Source organism: Muntiacus reevesi, chromosome 7, assembly GCF_963930625.1.
Source record: "Muntiacus reevesi chromosome 7, mMunRee1.1, whole genome shotgun sequence".
Taxonomy (NCBI): domain Eukaryota; kingdom Metazoa; phylum Chordata; class Mammalia; order Artiodactyla; family Cervidae; genus Muntiacus; species Muntiacus reevesi.
Window position 1 is genome coordinate 6954462 of NC_089255.1, and position 18944 is coordinate 6973405.

Consider the following 18944-nt stretch of genomic DNA (forward strand, 5'->3'; position numbering starts at 1 on the left):
GAGGGGGGAATTATATCCATACCCTAGGGCCCTTTAAAAAAGTCATCTTTTTAGGTCAGGTTCAAGATGAGTCAATAACATGCATGCTACTGTAGCTTAAGAATTTATTTCTAAGTAGCAAGTATTTCTTGAGCAAGTGCTTTTAAGATATATGAGTGCAAGGCACTGGAGGATGAAATGAGGAATAGAACTCAGGGAGGACGGTTGAGAAAACCTGAAGAGACACAGGCAGATGCTTGCCACATTTACATATCTCAGTGCCTGCCAGCCTTTTAAAATTGAGACCCACATTAAGAAATACATGTTATGTCAGAAGCCAGGACATACACTCATATCTATAATTTCATGAAACATAGTGTTTCAGGAAATAATACCTACCCATACCACATATCTAACCCACAGCTATTTTTTTTTTTAAATTTTACAATGTTTGTTCTGACTCAGAAACTTGTTTTCGTGATCTCATTGATGGAGTGAAGGGATTATGACCTGCAGTTTGGAAACCAGGTATCTATATGGTGGTCTGGTGTGGCTGAAGTGTGAGAGGTGACACTTGGTAATTGTTCTGGTTCCTAAGTGTCTCTGATTTTCTTTTCCCTAATCCTTTAAATAGATTAATCCTTTTTTATTTCCCTTAGTTTGATGCTTTTTTATTTTTTTCTTCCATAAACAGATCACTTGCTTATTCTTGATTGTCAGTCAGTGGGCTTAAAATTTAATCTTAATTTTAATTGATTTTAATGGGTGGTTAATATGCTATATCATAAGCATTAATTTTAGTGTAAGAAGGCTTGCAAGTTCCTATATTAGGGATCAATAACTATATTAGATTTTTAAAAATCAGAATATCAAAATTATTATTATTTAGTCAACAAACATGGAGAAGCTTAGTTATGGTAGTCACTAGATCAAAATAACCCAAGTTCTGTTGGAAATTTTTGAATGCCATATATGTCTGCTTTGGCCAGCCAGCCCTATTCTTGTACTTGCCCAGCACTTTTATTAACTTGAAGTCTGGGGAAAGACCTCTAGTGACAGCAGCATTAGGAAGGCTTATTAAACATCATTTTCTAGTGACAGTATGGCACGTGTTGTATGGAATGGACAGGTCCAGTAGACTCCTGCCCTTGAGGAGCTTTATAAACTAAGATAGTGATTGACAGGAGGACACTGACGAGGACATGGTTCGGTATTTACCCTTTGCATAGCTAGAATGTAGAGAGTGAGGGGAGTGCTCACACCCGTTTTGTGGCAGGGTAATCAGAAAGTAAATGTGCGTGGTTGTTTCCCACTTCCGTTTTCTGCTTTACTGCTCTCCTGCTTGGCTTAGATAATAATCAGGAGCTGAGATATTTATTTGGTTTGATCTTAAATGCTCAAATTCATACAAGTGGTAAGAAATAGCTACTTTTAAGCTGTTTGCTAGTGAATAATAGAGGATTTAAGTATTGTGAGTAAAGGAGTAATGAGTCCTCTCATTTGAATTTTGTAATTATTTCCCGGAATTACGAGGAACGCTATCAAATAGTATTATCCTTAAGGTACAAGACACCGCATACAAAAGCAGGGTTTTCAAAGCAGGGTTTTAAAGGTTTTCCTAAAAATACAGTGAGCTGTATATTAAGTGTTCATACTTGGTGCTCCTTCCAGGATCCAAGGATTCTGTAGCTACAATGTTGTCAAGACTTTTCCGAATGCATGGCCTCTTTGTGGCCTCCCATCCCTGGGAAGTCATAGTGGGGACAGTGACACTGACCATCTGCTTGATGTCCATGAACATGTTTACTGGCAACAGTAAGATCTGTGGCTGGAATTATGAATGTCCGAAGTTTGAAGAGGTTTGTGAGATTAATCTGATTGTTGACTCAATTACATTTTAAATTTCTCCTTTTAGAGACCATATAATCAAAAAAACTTATGAGTAAAATTTTTATTTCAGTATTCATAACTTACCTCAAATTTTCAGTTACCTATATTTACTTGTATTTACTTACAGATACTTTCCTTTTGCTTTTGGTATAGAAATGAGTGTAATTGACTTTACCTGAGAAATCTAGCTTTCCTAAGTAACTTAATAGTAAAAAATGATTGACTTAAACATTGGATGTTTAAAAGTTGAGAGTTAATATTTTATTTGCACTTTAATATTTTATTTTACTTGTGCCTGCATTATCATGATGATACATAAACTAATGATGCCATACAAAATAAAAATTCTTATTTTTGATTTGGACTTTTCTATTTCTCCCAATAGGATGTTTTGAGCAGCGACATCATAATTCTTACAATTACACGATGCATAGCAATATTGTATATTTACTTCCAGTTCCAGAATTTACGCCAACTTGGATCAAAATATATTTTGGGTAATAATTTATATATGAACCTTTTTGTGTGCTATCAAATGTTTTATTCCCTGTGGAAATTTACCTGCTTAGATCACATGGGTGGAAATGTGTGTGTTGCTTAATGTGTGCTGCGTGTATTCAGTAGTTTCATTTCTTTTCATTCAAATTAGACATTCTGCTATTTGAGACCTTAATAGTCTGCAGAAAATAATATTTCCTTCAGAATATTGTAGGACTGTATGTTATTTGTGTGTAATAAGGGTGAAATTTTTTCAGTTTGTTGAATTTTGTCGTTATAGGTATTGCTGGACTCTTCACAATTTTCTCCAGTTTCGTATTCAGTACAGTTGTCATTCATTTCTTAGATAAAGAATTGACAGGTTTGAAGTAAGTATTTAAAGCATAAATATACTTTTTTCCAAAATATATTTGTTAAGAACTTTTCTTCTCCATGTTATAAAGCATTGTAATATTTAAATTAGCGAGTTTATGGAAAATAGGGGAAAATTTTTCATTAAATCAGTTAGCTAATACCTGTTAATGTTTTGCTGTGTTTTGTTTCCCATTTTTTTATGCTTGAAGAAAATTTCTGAGATCATACTCTATATACTGCTTTATAACTTTTATGCTTATGAAAAGTTATAAACATCTTTGCATGTCCTTAACAGCTAGCTGTCGAGTATTTTCCTATATGAATGTATTGTAGTTTATTTACTTAATCCTCTGAGTTGGATTTTTAGGTTATTTAATTTCTCCCATTAATAACAATACTGTGATAAATGTCTTTGTAGCAAATTTTTGTTCTTATTTTCCTAGGATACATCCGTAGGAGTGAAACAGTGGCTGTGTAGGTCTTTAGGGCTTTTAAGGGTCATTATTGCCAACTTAACTCTCCAGAAAAGTTGTTTAGTTTATCCTTCCATAGACAGTATTATAATTAATGAGAAAAGAATTACATACAGTATACTGGTTTTCCCTACTACCTGAAAGTACACCTCTCCTATGAAACCTTCTGTAAATGAAGAAGCAATTACCTTAGAACACGTCTTCCTAATGGATGCACACAGTGTGTATCTTTGAACTCAGTCATGTTTGACTCTTTGTGACCCTGTGGACTGTAGCCCTCCAGGCTCCTCTGTGCATAGGAATTCCCAGGCAAGAATACTGGAGTGGGTTTCCACTTCTTCCTGCAGGGGAGCTTCCCCACCCAGGGATTGAACGCAGGTCTCTTGCGTCTCCTGCGAGGCAGGTGCATTCTTCCCCGCTGAGCCATGGGGAAGCTCTGGATGCACGCAACAAGTCGCGATGCAGCACAGATGCGCTTCAGGGCTGTGAGCTTGGCGCTGCGATGCCGAGCACAGGTCCTGGGCCGTGCCCCTCTGCTCCGGTGCCACGGGCTCTGTGCGGCTCCCTGCAAAGCAGACACTGCGTGCTGTTTTCACTTCTCACCTTGTTTTTGTAAGAGTGAAAACCCTCTTTGGATTTCTTTTGGTTAGCAAAAATGAGTACTGTGTAGGTCTTTCATAAAAATGAAGTGGGATAAAGTGAACTTTTGACAAGTGGGGGTACCTGTATTCCACTGTTTTCCCCCATACTAATTCACAAGAATGCATTTTTTTTCTTTTACTGATGATGCTGTTTTGCTATAAAATTATCAAAAGGTGTTTCTGTGTAAGCGTATGTACATTTTTAACATTAAAAATCTTCTTAAATAGTTTGACTCATAAATTTAGCTTTGAGGTTGTCAGAGGAGTATAGGGTATACCTCTTGGTCTGCAAAAGGTACACCAAGGGAAAGTTTTGTTTTAGGAAGGGATTTTTAGTGATATTTTTTCTTCTGTTAAATATACCTGATCACATTGTTTTTTTCCCCCCCAGTGAAGCTTTGCCCTTTTTCCTGCTGCTGATCGACCTTTCCAGAGCAAGTGCGCTGGCCAAGTTTGCTCTCAGTTCTAACTCACAGGTATTGTTGATGAGACATGAATGCAGGCGGTATTCTTTTCTCTCAGGCTGTTTACATTAATAGGAAAGATTAATAGAAAAATCTTGGACTTTTTCACAGTCCATGATTCAGGAGTTGCATATAATTTTGTCCAATCTTGAGACGGGTCTTCTTAGGTACCCTAGGAACTGTCCCATTTATTTGCCAACTCAATTGTAATTGCACAGCTTCTAAAATTTGGAATTTTCTCCATTTTCCTTTTTGAAGGTGTCAGAACGTGAGGTATTATGTCTTTTGGATAAATTAGAGTATCTACCTATTGAAACGTATTAGAGAGCAGACAGGATCTAAAGGAAGAATCTCAGGGTAGATTGATTTCTGAACCCCTTGAATTAACACTAGCATTATTTCATCGAAAGTTTCATCTTGGTGTTCATTAGTCACTTTAAAGAATGTTAACATTTTTAGTAATACTGAGTATAAAAGATCATGTACTTCTGCCCTGAGAATGTATTTTATGAATATTTATGACCATTCGAGCATTTTGACAAGGATATTTAAGTTTCATAATACTTACATGATCTCAAAAAATTTTAAACTAAGAACTTGTGTCAGTGAGTTGTAGCCAAAATATAAAATGATGTAGGAATTTATGTGGGATATAAATGGCAGGACTAATATACTACCTCAAAGGAATCTTCCTAAGAAATAACTAATTCAGTGAGTGGGGGACGCAGAGCAGTATACCTATTCTTTTTTTAGACCTTTATATTATTATTATCCTTTATATCTGGAATGCCTGTTAGTCTTATCATATTGTGTATTTTTTTCTTAATATAGTAAATTCGATTTAGTAGAAGCCCGGGGATGCGCTAAAAGCTGTTAACGTTGTCTCCTGCCTTCTCCTCGTTTGCCGTGTTTGCCTGTTTTAGGATGAAGTCAGGGAGAACATTGCTCGTGGGATGGCAGTTTTGGGTCCCACCTTCACCCTGGATGCTCTTGTGGAATGTCTTGTGATTGGAGTTGGTACCATGTCAGGTTTGTAAACAATTTTTAATATACTTTAAAATTAATTTGTAGAAGAGAGAGAGAAAGACATTATATTGTGTTAGTTATTCTTAAAGTCTGACTTTTAAAAGTCTGACATTACAAAAATTAAAAACTATTTAATTGTATGAATATGTAGGTATATCTGATTTGACCTTTTGTGTGTCTGCTTTAGTGAAAACTGAGCAGGTTACTGATTTATTTTCGCTCTTACTGTCTCAGCATCTTTTCTGGTGCTCCACTTTTTTGATGACTTTAAGATGTTTTTGTTTGGTTTTTAACCAAGATTGTGTTCTAGGCTCATTTAGAAAGCCATCTTCCAGCCCCTGACGTCATCTGGACTGACTTAATGACTCGGTTCCTTTTGTTTTAACTGTCATGTAGGAGACAATGCAAAAGTTTGGAGTTGGACAGATCTAAGTTGGGTCCACCTAACAGAGTAGTTAGGAAGATTTAAGCAGTGTGCAGTACATCTTAGCACTGAGCCAGCATTGACCCTAAAATATATGTTTATTCATCCTTAATTGCATAGTAGAGAACTAGATGTTAAACATCAAACAAAGGACTCCACTATATAGGACAGAAATTATGGCCTCATGGAAATTTGCCAGAAAGAATATATCATGCTGTTGTCAAGGTTTCCTAATCATTGAGACTAGATTTTATGGCTTTCTCATGAGGGCCACACTTGGCTAACTGCTCTTCTACTGTATTTCCCAGTGCCTTGGTGTCCTCAATAAGGGACTTTATTCTTTCAAAAGTAAATCAACTTTTAAGAGCGTCGTTAGTTGTCATTATTAGCTGAGATCTGTTCACTAGATTGTGTATAAGTATATATGATGTTTCTTCTAACTTTCGGAGGGTAAATTTATTATTTATTCATTTATTTAGTCATTCAAAACAAAACTTATTCAGCAATATGTTTTTAAAAAGTTTTAAAATGTATATTTCTTAAAATTTACTTTTTTGGGGTATAGTTTTAAGTTTTGACAAAGATGTAGTCATGTAACTGCCACCACAGTCAAGAAAACATTTTTGACCACGTGAAAATATAACTATGTGATTTTATTCAAGCAGAACAGTATATAAGAAGACGAGAGGAACTGGTAGTGGGCTGTGAAACCAGGGATTATTCATTTGAAAATGACGTGGAAAGCAGTGGAAACTGATACGGGAAGTAGGGCGATGACTTTGGTCAGGATAAGGCATATGGATGAAGGAAGTGATTCAATTTGATGTTGAAAAAGCCAGCAGGGAGGCATTTACAGCCATATAGAGATGGGAAATAAGTGATTTGGCTTAGAGTAGAATAAAAGGACAGATTTAATACCTATTAACAAGGAAGTAACCCTTGGGAAAGTCAGTGAAAAAGAAACAAGTCTACTTCTTGGAAGAATATAGTGCTGTCCACGCGTAACACAGTGGCACATGGCCCTGGGCCAGAGTGGGGAGGATGCCTGCAGAACCTGACGACACCCGTGGCTACTGCGGTACAGAGGGAAAGAGTGGACAGCCGGGGGTTAGGGCACTGGGCAAGTATGGTTTTGATAGTCTCAAGTTTGAGACTACTATTTAAATGTAGGTTGTTCATAATGCTTTTGTCATTGTAATTTTTCATTCTCTTGAATTTCTGCCTTGAGAGTAATAGCTATAGAAGTTTTAGGAAATATAGTATATGCTTTTTTCTTTCATTTAGTCCAATGATCTAATACAATTCAGAAAATAAAACCCAATGTTGAATTTTTTTAAGTTTTGTATTACTTTAGTTAGCAGTTTTTATGGGAGAAGGGGATCAATTTTTATATGTTTTCAAAACCTTTTTATTTTTAATATGAATAGCATCAAAAATGTTTTATGTTTTATATTCAAGTTTATTTGTGAAGCGAGGGAGTACGATTTGATAATCTAATCTTTTCATAGCTCTGTTCCCTTCTATTTGAGAAGATTACCAAATGACACCTGAAACATTTGTTAATTTTGGATGTTGGATTGCCTTTCTGTGTTACATCATTTTTCAAAGAGATCAATGAAATGAACTGAAATTTTAAGGCTGTCAGTAGATACCACAGAGGTTGTATTGAAATGACAGCTGTGTAGTGCACATAAAATATTGATTATGATACTGTATCAAGAATGACATAACAGGCAGTGTGTTTTACAAAAAGTCCTTGGTCCGCAGGTGAATTGGTTCTGTGGTGACGAATGGGATTGGACTAGCAGGATAACGGGGTGGAAAGTGTTTGCCCCATTAGAGTTCTGTCCCTGATACCTATCCTATCTCAAAACAGAGTATGGCCATCTGGTAAAAACGGGTGACCGGGTGGCATTAAGCACTGCCATGCCCGGCGCTGTGCCTTCGGGGACAGGGTCTCTGCCCTCAGGGCGGCCGCCCCTGTGCCCTGGGGCTTCCCAGCACGTCTGAGCTCCTGACTGCTTTTGCCAGTAGGTGGCAAGGAGCGTCCTACGCCAGTATCTCACGCCTTTGTCTACCTGTAGGAGGAGCCTTGTGATGCCGGCAGCCCCAGAAATACAGTCCTACCTACTCCCTTGTTCACGCTTTCCTTTTTCTCTAACCAGGGGTGCGTCAGCTCGAAATCATGTGCTGCTTTGGCTGCATGTCGGTTCTCGCCAACTACTTTGTGTTCATGACTTTCTTCCCAGCTTGTGTGTCCTTGGTTCTAGAGGTAAGAACTGTTCTTCCTTACGGCACTATAAAAGAGGATTTCTCATTACACAGTCGGCAACTTCTAACGCAACACTGACTTCCTTTGTAGCTTTCTCGGGAAAGCCGTGAGGGCCGTCCAATCTGGCAGCTCAGCCATTTTGCCCGAGTCTTAGAAGAAGAAGAAAATAAGCCAAATCCTGTTACTCAGAGGGTTAAGATGATTATGGTAATTACATAGATTTCCTCTCCTCTCATTATCTTTGGTTCCAATATCATATTCTGCTTTTCAGGGTTTTTTTGCCCTTCTTCTTGTCTTTCTACAGTTTTTGGCTCTTTCACTGATACTCCTCTTCCTTTTTTTTCCCCTCCTCTTATCTTTTTCCTCATTCCTTATGAGATCTTTGGTCTTCTCTCTGCTTTAAATGAATTTTTCAAATCCTGCCACTTTCTCTTTCATTAAAACTCTGTTCTTTTGGGGGAATGTTCTCAGCCTTTCCCTGAGTCATCCCTTTGCTCAGTCACGTAGCAAACCTGGGGCTTTCTTTACCTGGTGAGGGAGGGCATGGGAGGAAGACGGTGTTTGGTTATCCACTTGCAGAATATGAGTTTAGGCTCCGTTGACATGTAGAGGCTACATGGTTTTTAAATTTTTATTTCAGTCTCTAGGCTTGGTTCTTGTTCATGCTCACAGTCGCTGGATAGCTGATCCTTCTCCTCAAAACAGCACAGCGGACAATTCTAAGGTTTCTTTGGGATTGGATGAAAATGTGTCCAAGAGAATCGAACCAAGTGTTTCCCTCTGGCAGTTTTATCTCTCTAAGTAAGTTCCCTGAGCCCTACTTTGAATCACAGCACTCTATGCTTCTGACAGTTTAGGTTATGCCTTTTTTATTTCTGAGTAATAACATTTTAATTTGCTTTCTTTTATTTAGAATGATCAGCATGGATATTGAACAAGTTATTACCCTAAGTTTAGCTCTCCTTCTGGCTGTCAAGTATATCTTCTTTGAACAAGCAGAGACAGAATCTACACTCTCATTAAAAAATCCTATCACATCTCCTGTAGTAACCCCAAAAAAAGTCACAGACGATTGTTGTAGACGTGACCCTGTATTGGTCAGAAATGACCAGAAATTCCATGCAATGGAGGAGGAGGCCAGGAAAAACAGAGAAAGAAAAGGTGATTTCTTATTCTCTTCATTTTCTGTTCTTCCAGTGTTGATTTGTCAAGAAGTTGAGTCTTTTTTAAAGCACAATTTCAGCGTCTGAGATTTCTTTTGATCTCTTGAACAGTTGAGGTTATAAAACCCTTAGTGGCAGAAAATGACACCTCAAACAGAGCTACATTTGTGGTGGGTAACTCCTCCTTACTCGATACTCCACTGGAACTAGAGACACAGGAACCTGAAGTTGAACTTCCCACGGAGCCTCGGCCTAATGAAGAATGTCTACAGATTCTTGAGAATGCAGAGGTGAGAAAATAGACTCAAGCTTGTTTCTTAAGAAAAGGAGTTTTTTATTAAAGGAAGGAAGGAAGTTAGAGCCTCTGGGTACCTGTAAGTTCTCAGCGCAGTGTTACATGGTCTACAGGTCCTGGTCTCATTATTTATTCCCTGCAACCTTGTAAGGTAAGTATAGTTTTCTCCATTTTTCAGATGAGAAAATGTTGACTCTAGGAGGGTTAATTAAGTATGTCCCAAAGTAAAACCGAAAACGGTAAAGCTGGGATCAAGAGTCCAAGATTTACTGACTGAAGACTCAGTGCTCTTTCTACTATCATTTAATGAAGAGAGGAGCAACTGCTGTATTCTATATGTGTGTTAAGGCCTAGGAAAGCTTTAACACAGAAATGAATTTCAGAGAAAGAAGAGAGGTTTGAGGGGCTTTGTGTTTGTTTTTGCGTTTTTAAAGTAAGCTTGATGGTCCTGAGGATGCTTGTTTTCTTTCTAATGTTTGAACAGGATGTCCTGCTGACAATCCCTGTTTGACTTAGGGGTTTAGCATGACTGTTGCATTCCATTCCTATCTGCTTACTCTGATTGATTCCGAATTTATGTACATGTGAGTGAGAGTAGATTTTGTTTCTTTATCACTTTCCCTCATTCTTTTTAATATGTGTACCAGTATCTCAACTGCCATGCTACATACAAAACTTATAGGGTGGGTGTCAGAATCTTAATTATGAAATTTTTCCCCCTATGTATGTCACTTGCAAAATTTAGTGTTTTGGCTTAACATTTTGTTTAGCTTTCGCATTTTTATAGAGAATTTTTATTTTGATGTTCTCATTTCTACTCAAATCATCTCCTTCTTTAGAACTTCAAATTCCTTTGGGTTCTCAAAGCACTTGTATTTTAGTTCTGCAGAGAGCACTGTTTATATAAAATAGCCTATTTATTATGAATAGTATGAAGTATGATTCTTAAGTCTATTTTCATTTCCCTCTATCAACCCCCTTCCATTTTTTTTTTTCCATTTCTTTAGAAAGGTGCAAAATTCCTTAGTGATGCTGAGATCATCCAGTTGGTCAATGCAAAGCATATCCCAGCTTACAAATTGGAAACTCTGATGGAGACCCATGAACGAGGTGTATCTATTCGCCGACAGCTACTTTCCAAAAAACTTCCAGAGCCTTCTTCTCTCCAGTATCTCCCTTACAGGGACTATAATTACTCCTTGGTATGTTATTTTCTTTATTTGAGCAGCTTTACTTTATAGCTTTAGTCTTTCAGTCTTCTTCTTGATTGTCTTTTCTTTCATAGTTTTATAAAACATTTTTGTTTTGAATTCATTTTACTGTAATTTTGTATTCTACTTATGGTATAGATCATCAAAATTCAAAAATACTTTCCCTGTTATTTACAGTCATTACTCAAGAGTTTAGTGTTTTCAAAACTTTTTAAAGAGTAAATAAAAAAACTGATTGAAAAATACACTAAAGGATTAAGTTTGAAGGAAGTTACTAATGACGGGCTGGGTATTTGGAATATAGATTTTTACTTGGTGCCTGACTTTACCTTTTAGGTGATGGGAGCTTGCTGTGAGAATGTTATTGGATACATGCCCATCCCTGTTGGAGTGGCAGGACCTCTGTGCTTGGATGGAAAAGAATTTCAGGTTCCAATGGCAACGACAGAAGGCTGTCTTGTGGCCAGCACTAATAGAGGCTGCAGAGCAATAGGCGTAAGTAGGCGTTTATGTATCTGCCTCTCAAGGTACTCTCTAGACAGTGAGATGAGATTTGGGGATAGTCAAGGAGACCTTTTGGGACAAGGAGAATTGTTTTCAGGATTAATGTCTGCTCTTGTCACACCCTCTGGATAGCTTGGTGGAGGTGCCAGCAGCCGAGTCCTTGCAGACGGGATGACTCGTGGCCCAGTGGTGCGTTTTCCCCGTGCTTGTGACTCTGCAGAAGTGAAGGGCTGGCTTGAGACATCAGAAGGGTTCACAGTGATGAAGGAAGCGTTCGACAGCACCAGCAGGTGTGTGGGGGTTGGGGGTCGAGGGGGCTTCTCTGTGCATTCACATTTATTTCAGAACCAGTGCCATACTCAGGATGGCTAAATATAACTGTGAACATACTGCCTTCTTAAAATGATGCAACGAAACATCAATTTTAAATCCATGCTTTCAGAATAGTGATGTTAATTCTTGGTTGGGATGAAGTGGGTGGTGTGGGGTGGGGAGGGCAGAGCAGAATATTGATTTCAGTGAATATCTACATAGAGGTTAGTTAGAAAAAATAGTTTGAGCTAGTAAGTTTGTATGTTGGATTTACAAGGCTCATTTTGATTAGGCTATTACTTTGCCCTCGAAGAGTTTGGATCTAAAATTGCCCTAGGGCAGGATTGCCTGAGAAAAAGATTTTCCAAGCAGGATAGAGGTAAATAAATTAGTGTAGTAGATTTACTTTGACTATCCTTAAATTGATAAGGATAGTCAATATAAATGATAACCCCAAGTATAGTTCAAGCTTTTATGCTTGTTTTTATTATGAACTTTTAAAGTTTATTTGTCATGAAATGACTTTCTGCACCCCTTCCTTCTTGTAACATGTAAGAATGAGATACAACTGAAGCAGTACTCTAATAGAATGTTTAATTAAAGAAGAAAAGACTTTTAATATGTAGTCTCCATGAGTTTTCTCTTAAGTGTAAAATGAACCAACTTAGGTAGACTTTAGGATAACATCCATTTTCTTAAAAAAGTAAAAAAGTCTTTGCTTTTGTTTAAAGGTTTGCACGTCTGCAGAAACTGCACATGAGTGTGGCCGGCCGCAACCTGTACATCCGTTTCCAGTCCAGGTCAGGTGATGCCATGGGGATGAACATGATTTCAAAGGTGAGCATGGACGCACTGTAACAGACTTTGCTGGAGTGATTATCCCTGAAGAGGGGAGCAGACTCACTCTTTATCCCCTACTGTATTTTTGAATTTTATACCCTGTGCACATACTACTTACTCAAGGAGTTAATTGATTGAAAGATTTGTATCGAAAGGTCAGTATTGATACATGTAGGTCATGTTATATAAATCAGGCATTTGTTGGTTGGTATTGTTCATATTTGAGATATTTAATCTGGACTTAGCATTGTGCATGTTCTGGGTCTACACTGAAGGGCCAGGAGGAATCTGGGGATTAGTGCTTCAAAACTTTGTCCTGTAAACTGAAAGATGACTTATTCTAGAGACTTCAAAACATACGTTTAAAAAGCCAAGTTCATGTGTGTGTAGTTCCTTTAATTATCTCCTTATAAGAAGATTGTGTATAGCTCATCTTATTTCTACTAATATTTGTTATTTATCAGATAGAAATGTAAAATTTTAAAGTCAAGTAGTCAGGCTAATTGTGCTTTCCCAGTTATAAACACTATTCAGAAAGAGAATATAGTGACTAAATACATATGCTTTAAAAATTTCCAGTAAATAGCAGTTCCTGAAGAAAAAATTACAAATAGAATTACTTTGACCCAGCAGTTCCACTCCTGGGTAGACACCAAAAGAATTGAAAGCAGAGTCTCAAAAAGATGTTGGTATAGCCACGTTCATAGCAGCGTTCACTGTTGCTAAAGAAGCCCAGATGTCCACCCACAGGTAAAGTGTGGGAGGCACATACAGTGGAATGTTATTCAGTCCTAAAAAGAAAGCAGAAAGAAAGAAAAGAAAGAGAAGTCGCTCAGTTGTGTTTGACGCTTTGCGACCCCGTGGACTGTAACCTGCCGGGCTCCTTCATCCGTGGGATTCTCCAGGCGAGAATACTGGAATGGGTTGCCATTTCCTTCTCTGGTGGATCATCCCGACCCAGGGATCTAACCTAGGTCTCCCACATTGCAGGCAGATGCTTTACCGTCTGAGCCACCAGGGAATCCCAAAAAAGAAAGCATGCCACATGCTAAATGTGGATGAGCCTGGAGGGTCACGTACTAAGCGAAAGAGTCTGGTCACATAAAGAGAAGTACTACATGATTCCGCCTGAAGAGTTAACTCGGTTAGTTAAATCCATAGGAGCAGAAAGAAGGCTGGTTGCCAGTGGGTGCTGGGAGTGAGGAGGTGTTTAACACGCGTAGTTTGTGGAGACTGCTGACACAGCAATGCGAAGGTTCTTACCAATACTGAACTATACACTAGAAAATAGTCAAGACGGCAAATTCTGTACTGTGTATTTTACCACAGGTAAAAAAAAATTTTTTAATTGGGTTTTTAAAGTATGAGTTAATTGAATTGATTTAACTTGATTAGAAGTCCTTGGAAGGCTTGTTATATTCTATGTAAATCCACATTCCATTTACAAGACTTAGTTTAATGTTTGAGTTCTCTTTGCTGGCTTTGGTAACTTGGGCTTGTAGGTAACAATTAAATAACTAGAAAAGGGGATTTATGACACATTGGTCATGGATTGGGGTCCTCACCCCCAGTGACACGAATATAGTATTATATTCTCATTATATCCTCATCATACAATTCATCAGTGACTACAAAGAACTTCATTTTCATATCAAAAAAATTAAGAAAAGATCATTATTATAGTTATTGTATTTAGAAGTGTTAGTATTATTAGATACAAAAAAAGCCTCCAATTCATAAATAATTTTGTGTTTTAATGTAGTTTTTCTTTTGTTTTCTTTCTTTGACTAATAGGGTACGGAAAAAGCACTTTCCAAACTTCAGGAGTATTTCCCCGAAATGCAGATCCTGGCAGTTAGTGGTAACTATTGTACGGACAAGAAACCCGCGGCTATCAACTGGATAGAGGGACGAGGAAAGTCTGTGGTCTGTGAAGCTGTTATTCCAGCCAAGGTTGTCAGAGAAGTGAGTGGATGACGAGTTTATTTTGTTAATCTTTCACTGGATTACAGAATTGGGAAGAGAAATAGTCACATTCTAGGTAAACTTGAACATATAGGTGTATGTTTTATGTTCAGGATGACTGATCACTCATAGACCAAATGTTACTGCTACTCTCTCTTGGGGTCAGGGCTTACATGGGGCTGCATCTACACTCCCTTGTTTTCTGGAGGCACTGAAAGTAGATCTGGTAACCCATTCCTCATCTTCGGGGGAAGACGTAAAATGTGCACAACTCTGTGTCCTAGGTATTAAAGACTACAACAGAGGCTATGGTTGAGGTCAACATTAATAAAAACCTGGTGGGCTCTGCCATGGCTGGGAGCATCGGCGGCTACAATGCCCACGCAGCAAACATCGTAACTGCCATCTACATTGCCTGTGGACAGGTGAGGGCTCCAGCCTCCACCTTTCTTGTCTTTTGTTGTTCTAAAGAAAGAGAAGTTTTATATTTTTACTTCCTTTTTTCTTTTTCAGGATGCAGCACAGAATGTTGGTAGTTCGAACTGTATTACTTTAATGGAAGCAAGTGGTCCCACGAATGAAGACCTGTATATCAGCTGCACCATGCCGTCTATAGAAATAGGAACCGTGGGTGGGGGGACCAACTTGCTCCCTCAGCAGGCCTGCCTGCAGGTGAGACATGTGGGAGCACCGCCCGCAGTCGCCCCGAGCCCGGTTCTGACTCGTTGAGGTCCTCTGTGTTGCTGCCTGATACCACATATCACTCCCCTCTCATTTCAGCGGTGTTTTCATTCTCACCAGTCTAATCCAGTGTGGATAAGTGCGCCGCTAGCCAGGCCACGGGTGTTCGGGTCGCTGTAGTGTATCCACCGTATACTGGCTGTCAGATTTTGAAAACGTAGCACACCCTGTGGAGCCTGGTTCTGTTCTAACGCTGCTGTTGTTGCTGGGTTGCTCGGGCGTGTCTGACTGCGGCCCCACGGACTGCAGCACGCCAGGCTTCCCTGTCCTCCTCTATCTCCCAGAGCTTGCTCAAACTCATGTCCACTGCGTTGGTGACCTAGTTGCCCTCGTTTTAGTTGGTTGAGTAGGAAGTTGTTGCCATGACTGGGAGGTTGAGCCCTGCTTGTGTCTGTCCTTGGCTGCAGATGCTAGGCGTCCAAGGAGCGTGCAGAGACAACCCCGGGGAAAATGCCCGGCAGCTTGCCCGAATCGTGTGCGGCACGGTGATGGCTGGGGAGCTGTCTCTGATGGCAGCACTGGCAGCAGGTCATCTGGTCAGAAGTCACATGATTCACAACAGGTAAGACTTACAGATTCATTTGATATATTTTCCCTGTGCTTAACATATGCAGTATAAAAAACCTACCTGTCAGATAACAAGTCCCAGCTTATCATTTTGCATTCCTGATATTTTGCATATCTCCTTTTCTGCCATAGGTCAAAGATAAATTTGCAAGACCTCCAAGGAACTTGCAGTAAGAAGGCAGCTTGAACAGCCTGACCATTCAGAACTAAAAAACAGGCGTTGGGTTCTAAAGGACTAACATAAAATCTGTGAATTAAAAAACTCAATGCAGTGTCGTGTTGAGAATGAATAGACATGATCAGTGACACGACTGCTTGGTTTTTGGCTCTTTCAGAATGATTGAGGTTCTTCTTTCCATGCAGAGTTCTCAGATCTGAAAACAGTTTACATGCATTACATGCTGTGTCCTCTGCCAAGATCTCGACATGAATATTATGCTTTTATAGCATCACAGATGGTAATCTACAGCACACTTCTGAAGGAGAATACAGCTGGAAAAAAACAACTGTTTTCTCTTCATGGAACTCATGGAGAACAGTGTGAGATTGAACCCTCCTCTTGTCCACACCCGCCCTGCCCCAACCCTGGGTTGAAAATGGATTTTTAAATTATATTGTAGCTGACAAAACTCCTGATTTCATAGTTAATTTATTAAGTCCGGGTTGTAGACCTTTAAGAAATAAGAGCTAAGTTTATTTTTTGTAAACTAATACTTCATTTGGTGCTGGTCTGTTTTGATTTTGGGGGATAGCCAACATAATTCTTCAGAAGGGGACCTGCTTTCTTCAAAGGAAGAATTACTCTTATTCCCAGATTACAGAATAATGTGCTAAGCAGTGCTAAACAGTTCTCTTTCAAGAAAACAAATTACTGCATTTATTTCTGCAGGCTATTTGTTCAGAGAGGACTCTTGTCTAAATGTTTGTCTAGATTGATTATAACATCTTTCAGTATATAAGGCTTTAAGAAGCAGAGTTTTGTGCTCTTTATTAAAGATACAAGAGCTCTTAATATTGCTTAGACAAAGGTGACTATTTATCAATGACATACAAGTCTGTGACCTCTCTCAGAACTCAGAGGGTGGAAAAGGACAGGTTTGGAAGAAAATTTACCATTTATTGAAGCCAACTTAAAAATTTCTTAAGAGACACAAATTTATTTAGCTGAAAAATCTAGGTAGTTTTTTGTAAAGAACTGTACCAAATCTGTATATGTTGTAATAAAGTTTCTTGTGCTAGGAGTTTATTGAAAGTGTTCAAGAAATAAATAAAAATCAACTGATATTCTGGTAAAATACTCTAAGCTTGGGCCAGAGCAGACAGTATTCTTTAATGTTGTCCAGGAAACCCTGGCTTGCTTGTTGAGCCTAATGAAGGGGAGAGTCCTCTTTCAGAGCCAGTGAAGGCACCGCGTGAATGGCCTTGGAGGGAGTGTCCCTTGTCCTGTGGCCAGGAGGTTGGTGGCTGAAAGGTTCACATGGGGCTCTTTGATGGACCTACAAAAGCTTCCTCAGGGGGTCAGCAGAGTTGTCGAATCTTAATTTTTTTTTAATGTATAACTTTTGTATAAATAATAAAGAATTCCTTATTTTGTATTACATCAAGTGCTTCAAGTGTTGGTCTTGGAAAGCTGGAGGCTCATGCGGAAGATGGACTTTGAGAACCACATTTTCTGTTGTATGTAAAAGTTTAAATTGTTTCTGTTGTGACTTTTCAGCCAGTGACTTCTTTATCTGAATTTTTTATGGAAGTGGCAATGAAAAATATTTTGGGTCCTCATTTTGGTGACTGTAACCCATATCATCTTGCTAAACTGATGTTTTGTACAATTACTAAATTGTATACATTTTGTTATACTTTTTCCCCCCAGTTCCAGTAAATTATGAAAAGGAAGTTAATACTGATAAGTGTAAGCAGTAACTATTTTTTTGTTTGGATTAACTATAGGCCTGTCTGGGATTTAGAAGCCTTTAAAGTCTGGTCAGTGTGGTACCTCTAATGTGAATTGGTGTCCCAAGACCATTTATCATTCTCGATAATCTTCTCCAACTTTACAGGAGCGGCAAGCCAGTTTAATACGTGTATTAAGCCTATCTTCCTTATACTTTGAATTGTTCAGATTTATCCTCTCAGCTGGACTACTTTTGGATATGAGGGGTGTGACGGTTAGCTGAGAGGGAGAAGCCATGAAGACTGGACAGTCGAAACCAAACGGCCATCGCATGAGCGCACACAAGCTGAGTCAGCTGAGTCAGCGGAACACAGCTGAGGCGGGCCTCAGACGCTGATGCCGTTCACTCACGATCTCTGACTTCACGCACGCGCGCGCACACACACACACTCACTCACTCACTCACTCACACACTCTGCCCGGCGGACCTCCTCAGACGCTAATTCCGTTCACTCACGATCTCTGACTTCACACACACACACACACACACACACACTCACACACACACACTCTGCCCGCCGGACCTCCTCAGACGCTAATTCCGTTCACTCACGATCTCTGACTTCACACACACACACACACACACACACACACTCTGCCCCGCTGAGTCAGCACACACACACACACACACTCACTCACACTCACACACTCTGCCCGCCGGACCTCCTCAGACGCTAATTCCGTTCACTCACGATCTCTGACTTCACACACACACACACACACACACACACACACTCTGCCCCGCTGAGTCAGCGTAACGCAGCTGAGGCGGGCCTCCTCAGACGCTGATCCCGTTCACTCACAATCTCTGACCTCACTGCCAGTTACACAGGTGTGTATGAACCCCTAAGAACCAAGCCCAGATATTTGAAAATCATTTTGGATTTTTCTCCCAAGGTGACAGGTGATCACTTGTCCGATTGGCCCCCTCGAGAGAGGAGCAGGCTGGGCAGGAGACAGGGAAGGAATTTCATCTCCTTACTGCCTGGCCGACTGGATGAGCAGAAGGATGCACGGGGCAGCACAGGTTTTCCTCATCTCAGAGGCTGGCGAATTAAATCCAAAGAGAACCTCTCACATTGAAGCGTCTGAGCTAAAACAAGAGGCCACAGAACAGCAAAACCTCAATACAAACCCGGTGGGTACAGAAGACTGAAGTGAAAGCAGTAAATTCACTTACAGGAATTCTTAAGACCCGTTTCTCAAGCTGTCCTCTCTATTCGGACATGACTTGAATTTGTTAAGAAAGAACTTTGCCCAGTTAGCAAAAAAATAATAGAAAACTTCTATACTGTAAGCCAGAAGAAGATAGCAAGTGGTTTAGTTTCTATTTCAGCAGAGTCCCTTCTCATTACGATGTGTGTGGAGCCCTGC

General features: G+C 39.4%; 1 protein-coding gene across 1 annotated transcript; it reads left to right on the forward strand.

Moving 5' to 3' along the window:
* Nucleotides 1–1673: 1673 nt before the first annotated feature.
* On the forward strand, nt 1674–17526 carry HMGCR (3-hydroxy-3-methylglutaryl-CoA reductase). Its single transcript, XM_065940876.1, has 19 exons — nt 1674–1838; nt 2255–2366; nt 2648–2735; nt 4227–4311; nt 5223–5328; nt 7915–8021; nt 8112–8228; nt 8662–8822; nt 8935–9182; nt 9296–9474; nt 10487–10681; nt 11027–11185; nt 11327–11484; nt 12238–12343; nt 14141–14311; nt 14596–14736; nt 14825–14983; nt 15460–15614; nt 15752–17526. The coding sequence occupies exons 1-19, from the start codon at nt 1674–1676 to the stop codon at nt 15804–15806; spliced, it is 2667 nt and encodes an 888-aa protein (XP_065796948.1). The 3' UTR covers nt 15807–17526.
* Nucleotides 17527–18944: the final 1418 nt, after the last annotated feature.

Bases quoted from the DNA above. Each gene is read 5' to 3' on its own strand.
- HMGCR (XM_065940876.1), top strand. From the start codon at position 1,674: ATGTTGTCAAGACTTTTCCGAATGCATGGCCTCTTTGTGGCCTCCCAT. The intron at 9,475-10,486 runs GTGAGAAAATAG...CCATTTCTTTAG, and splicing joins AGATTCTTGAGAATGCAGAG to AAAGGTGCAAAATTCCTTAG. The intron at 12,344-14,140 runs GTGAGCATGGAC...TTTGACTAATAG, and splicing joins GGATGAACATGATTTCAAAG to GGTACGGAAAAAGCACTTTC.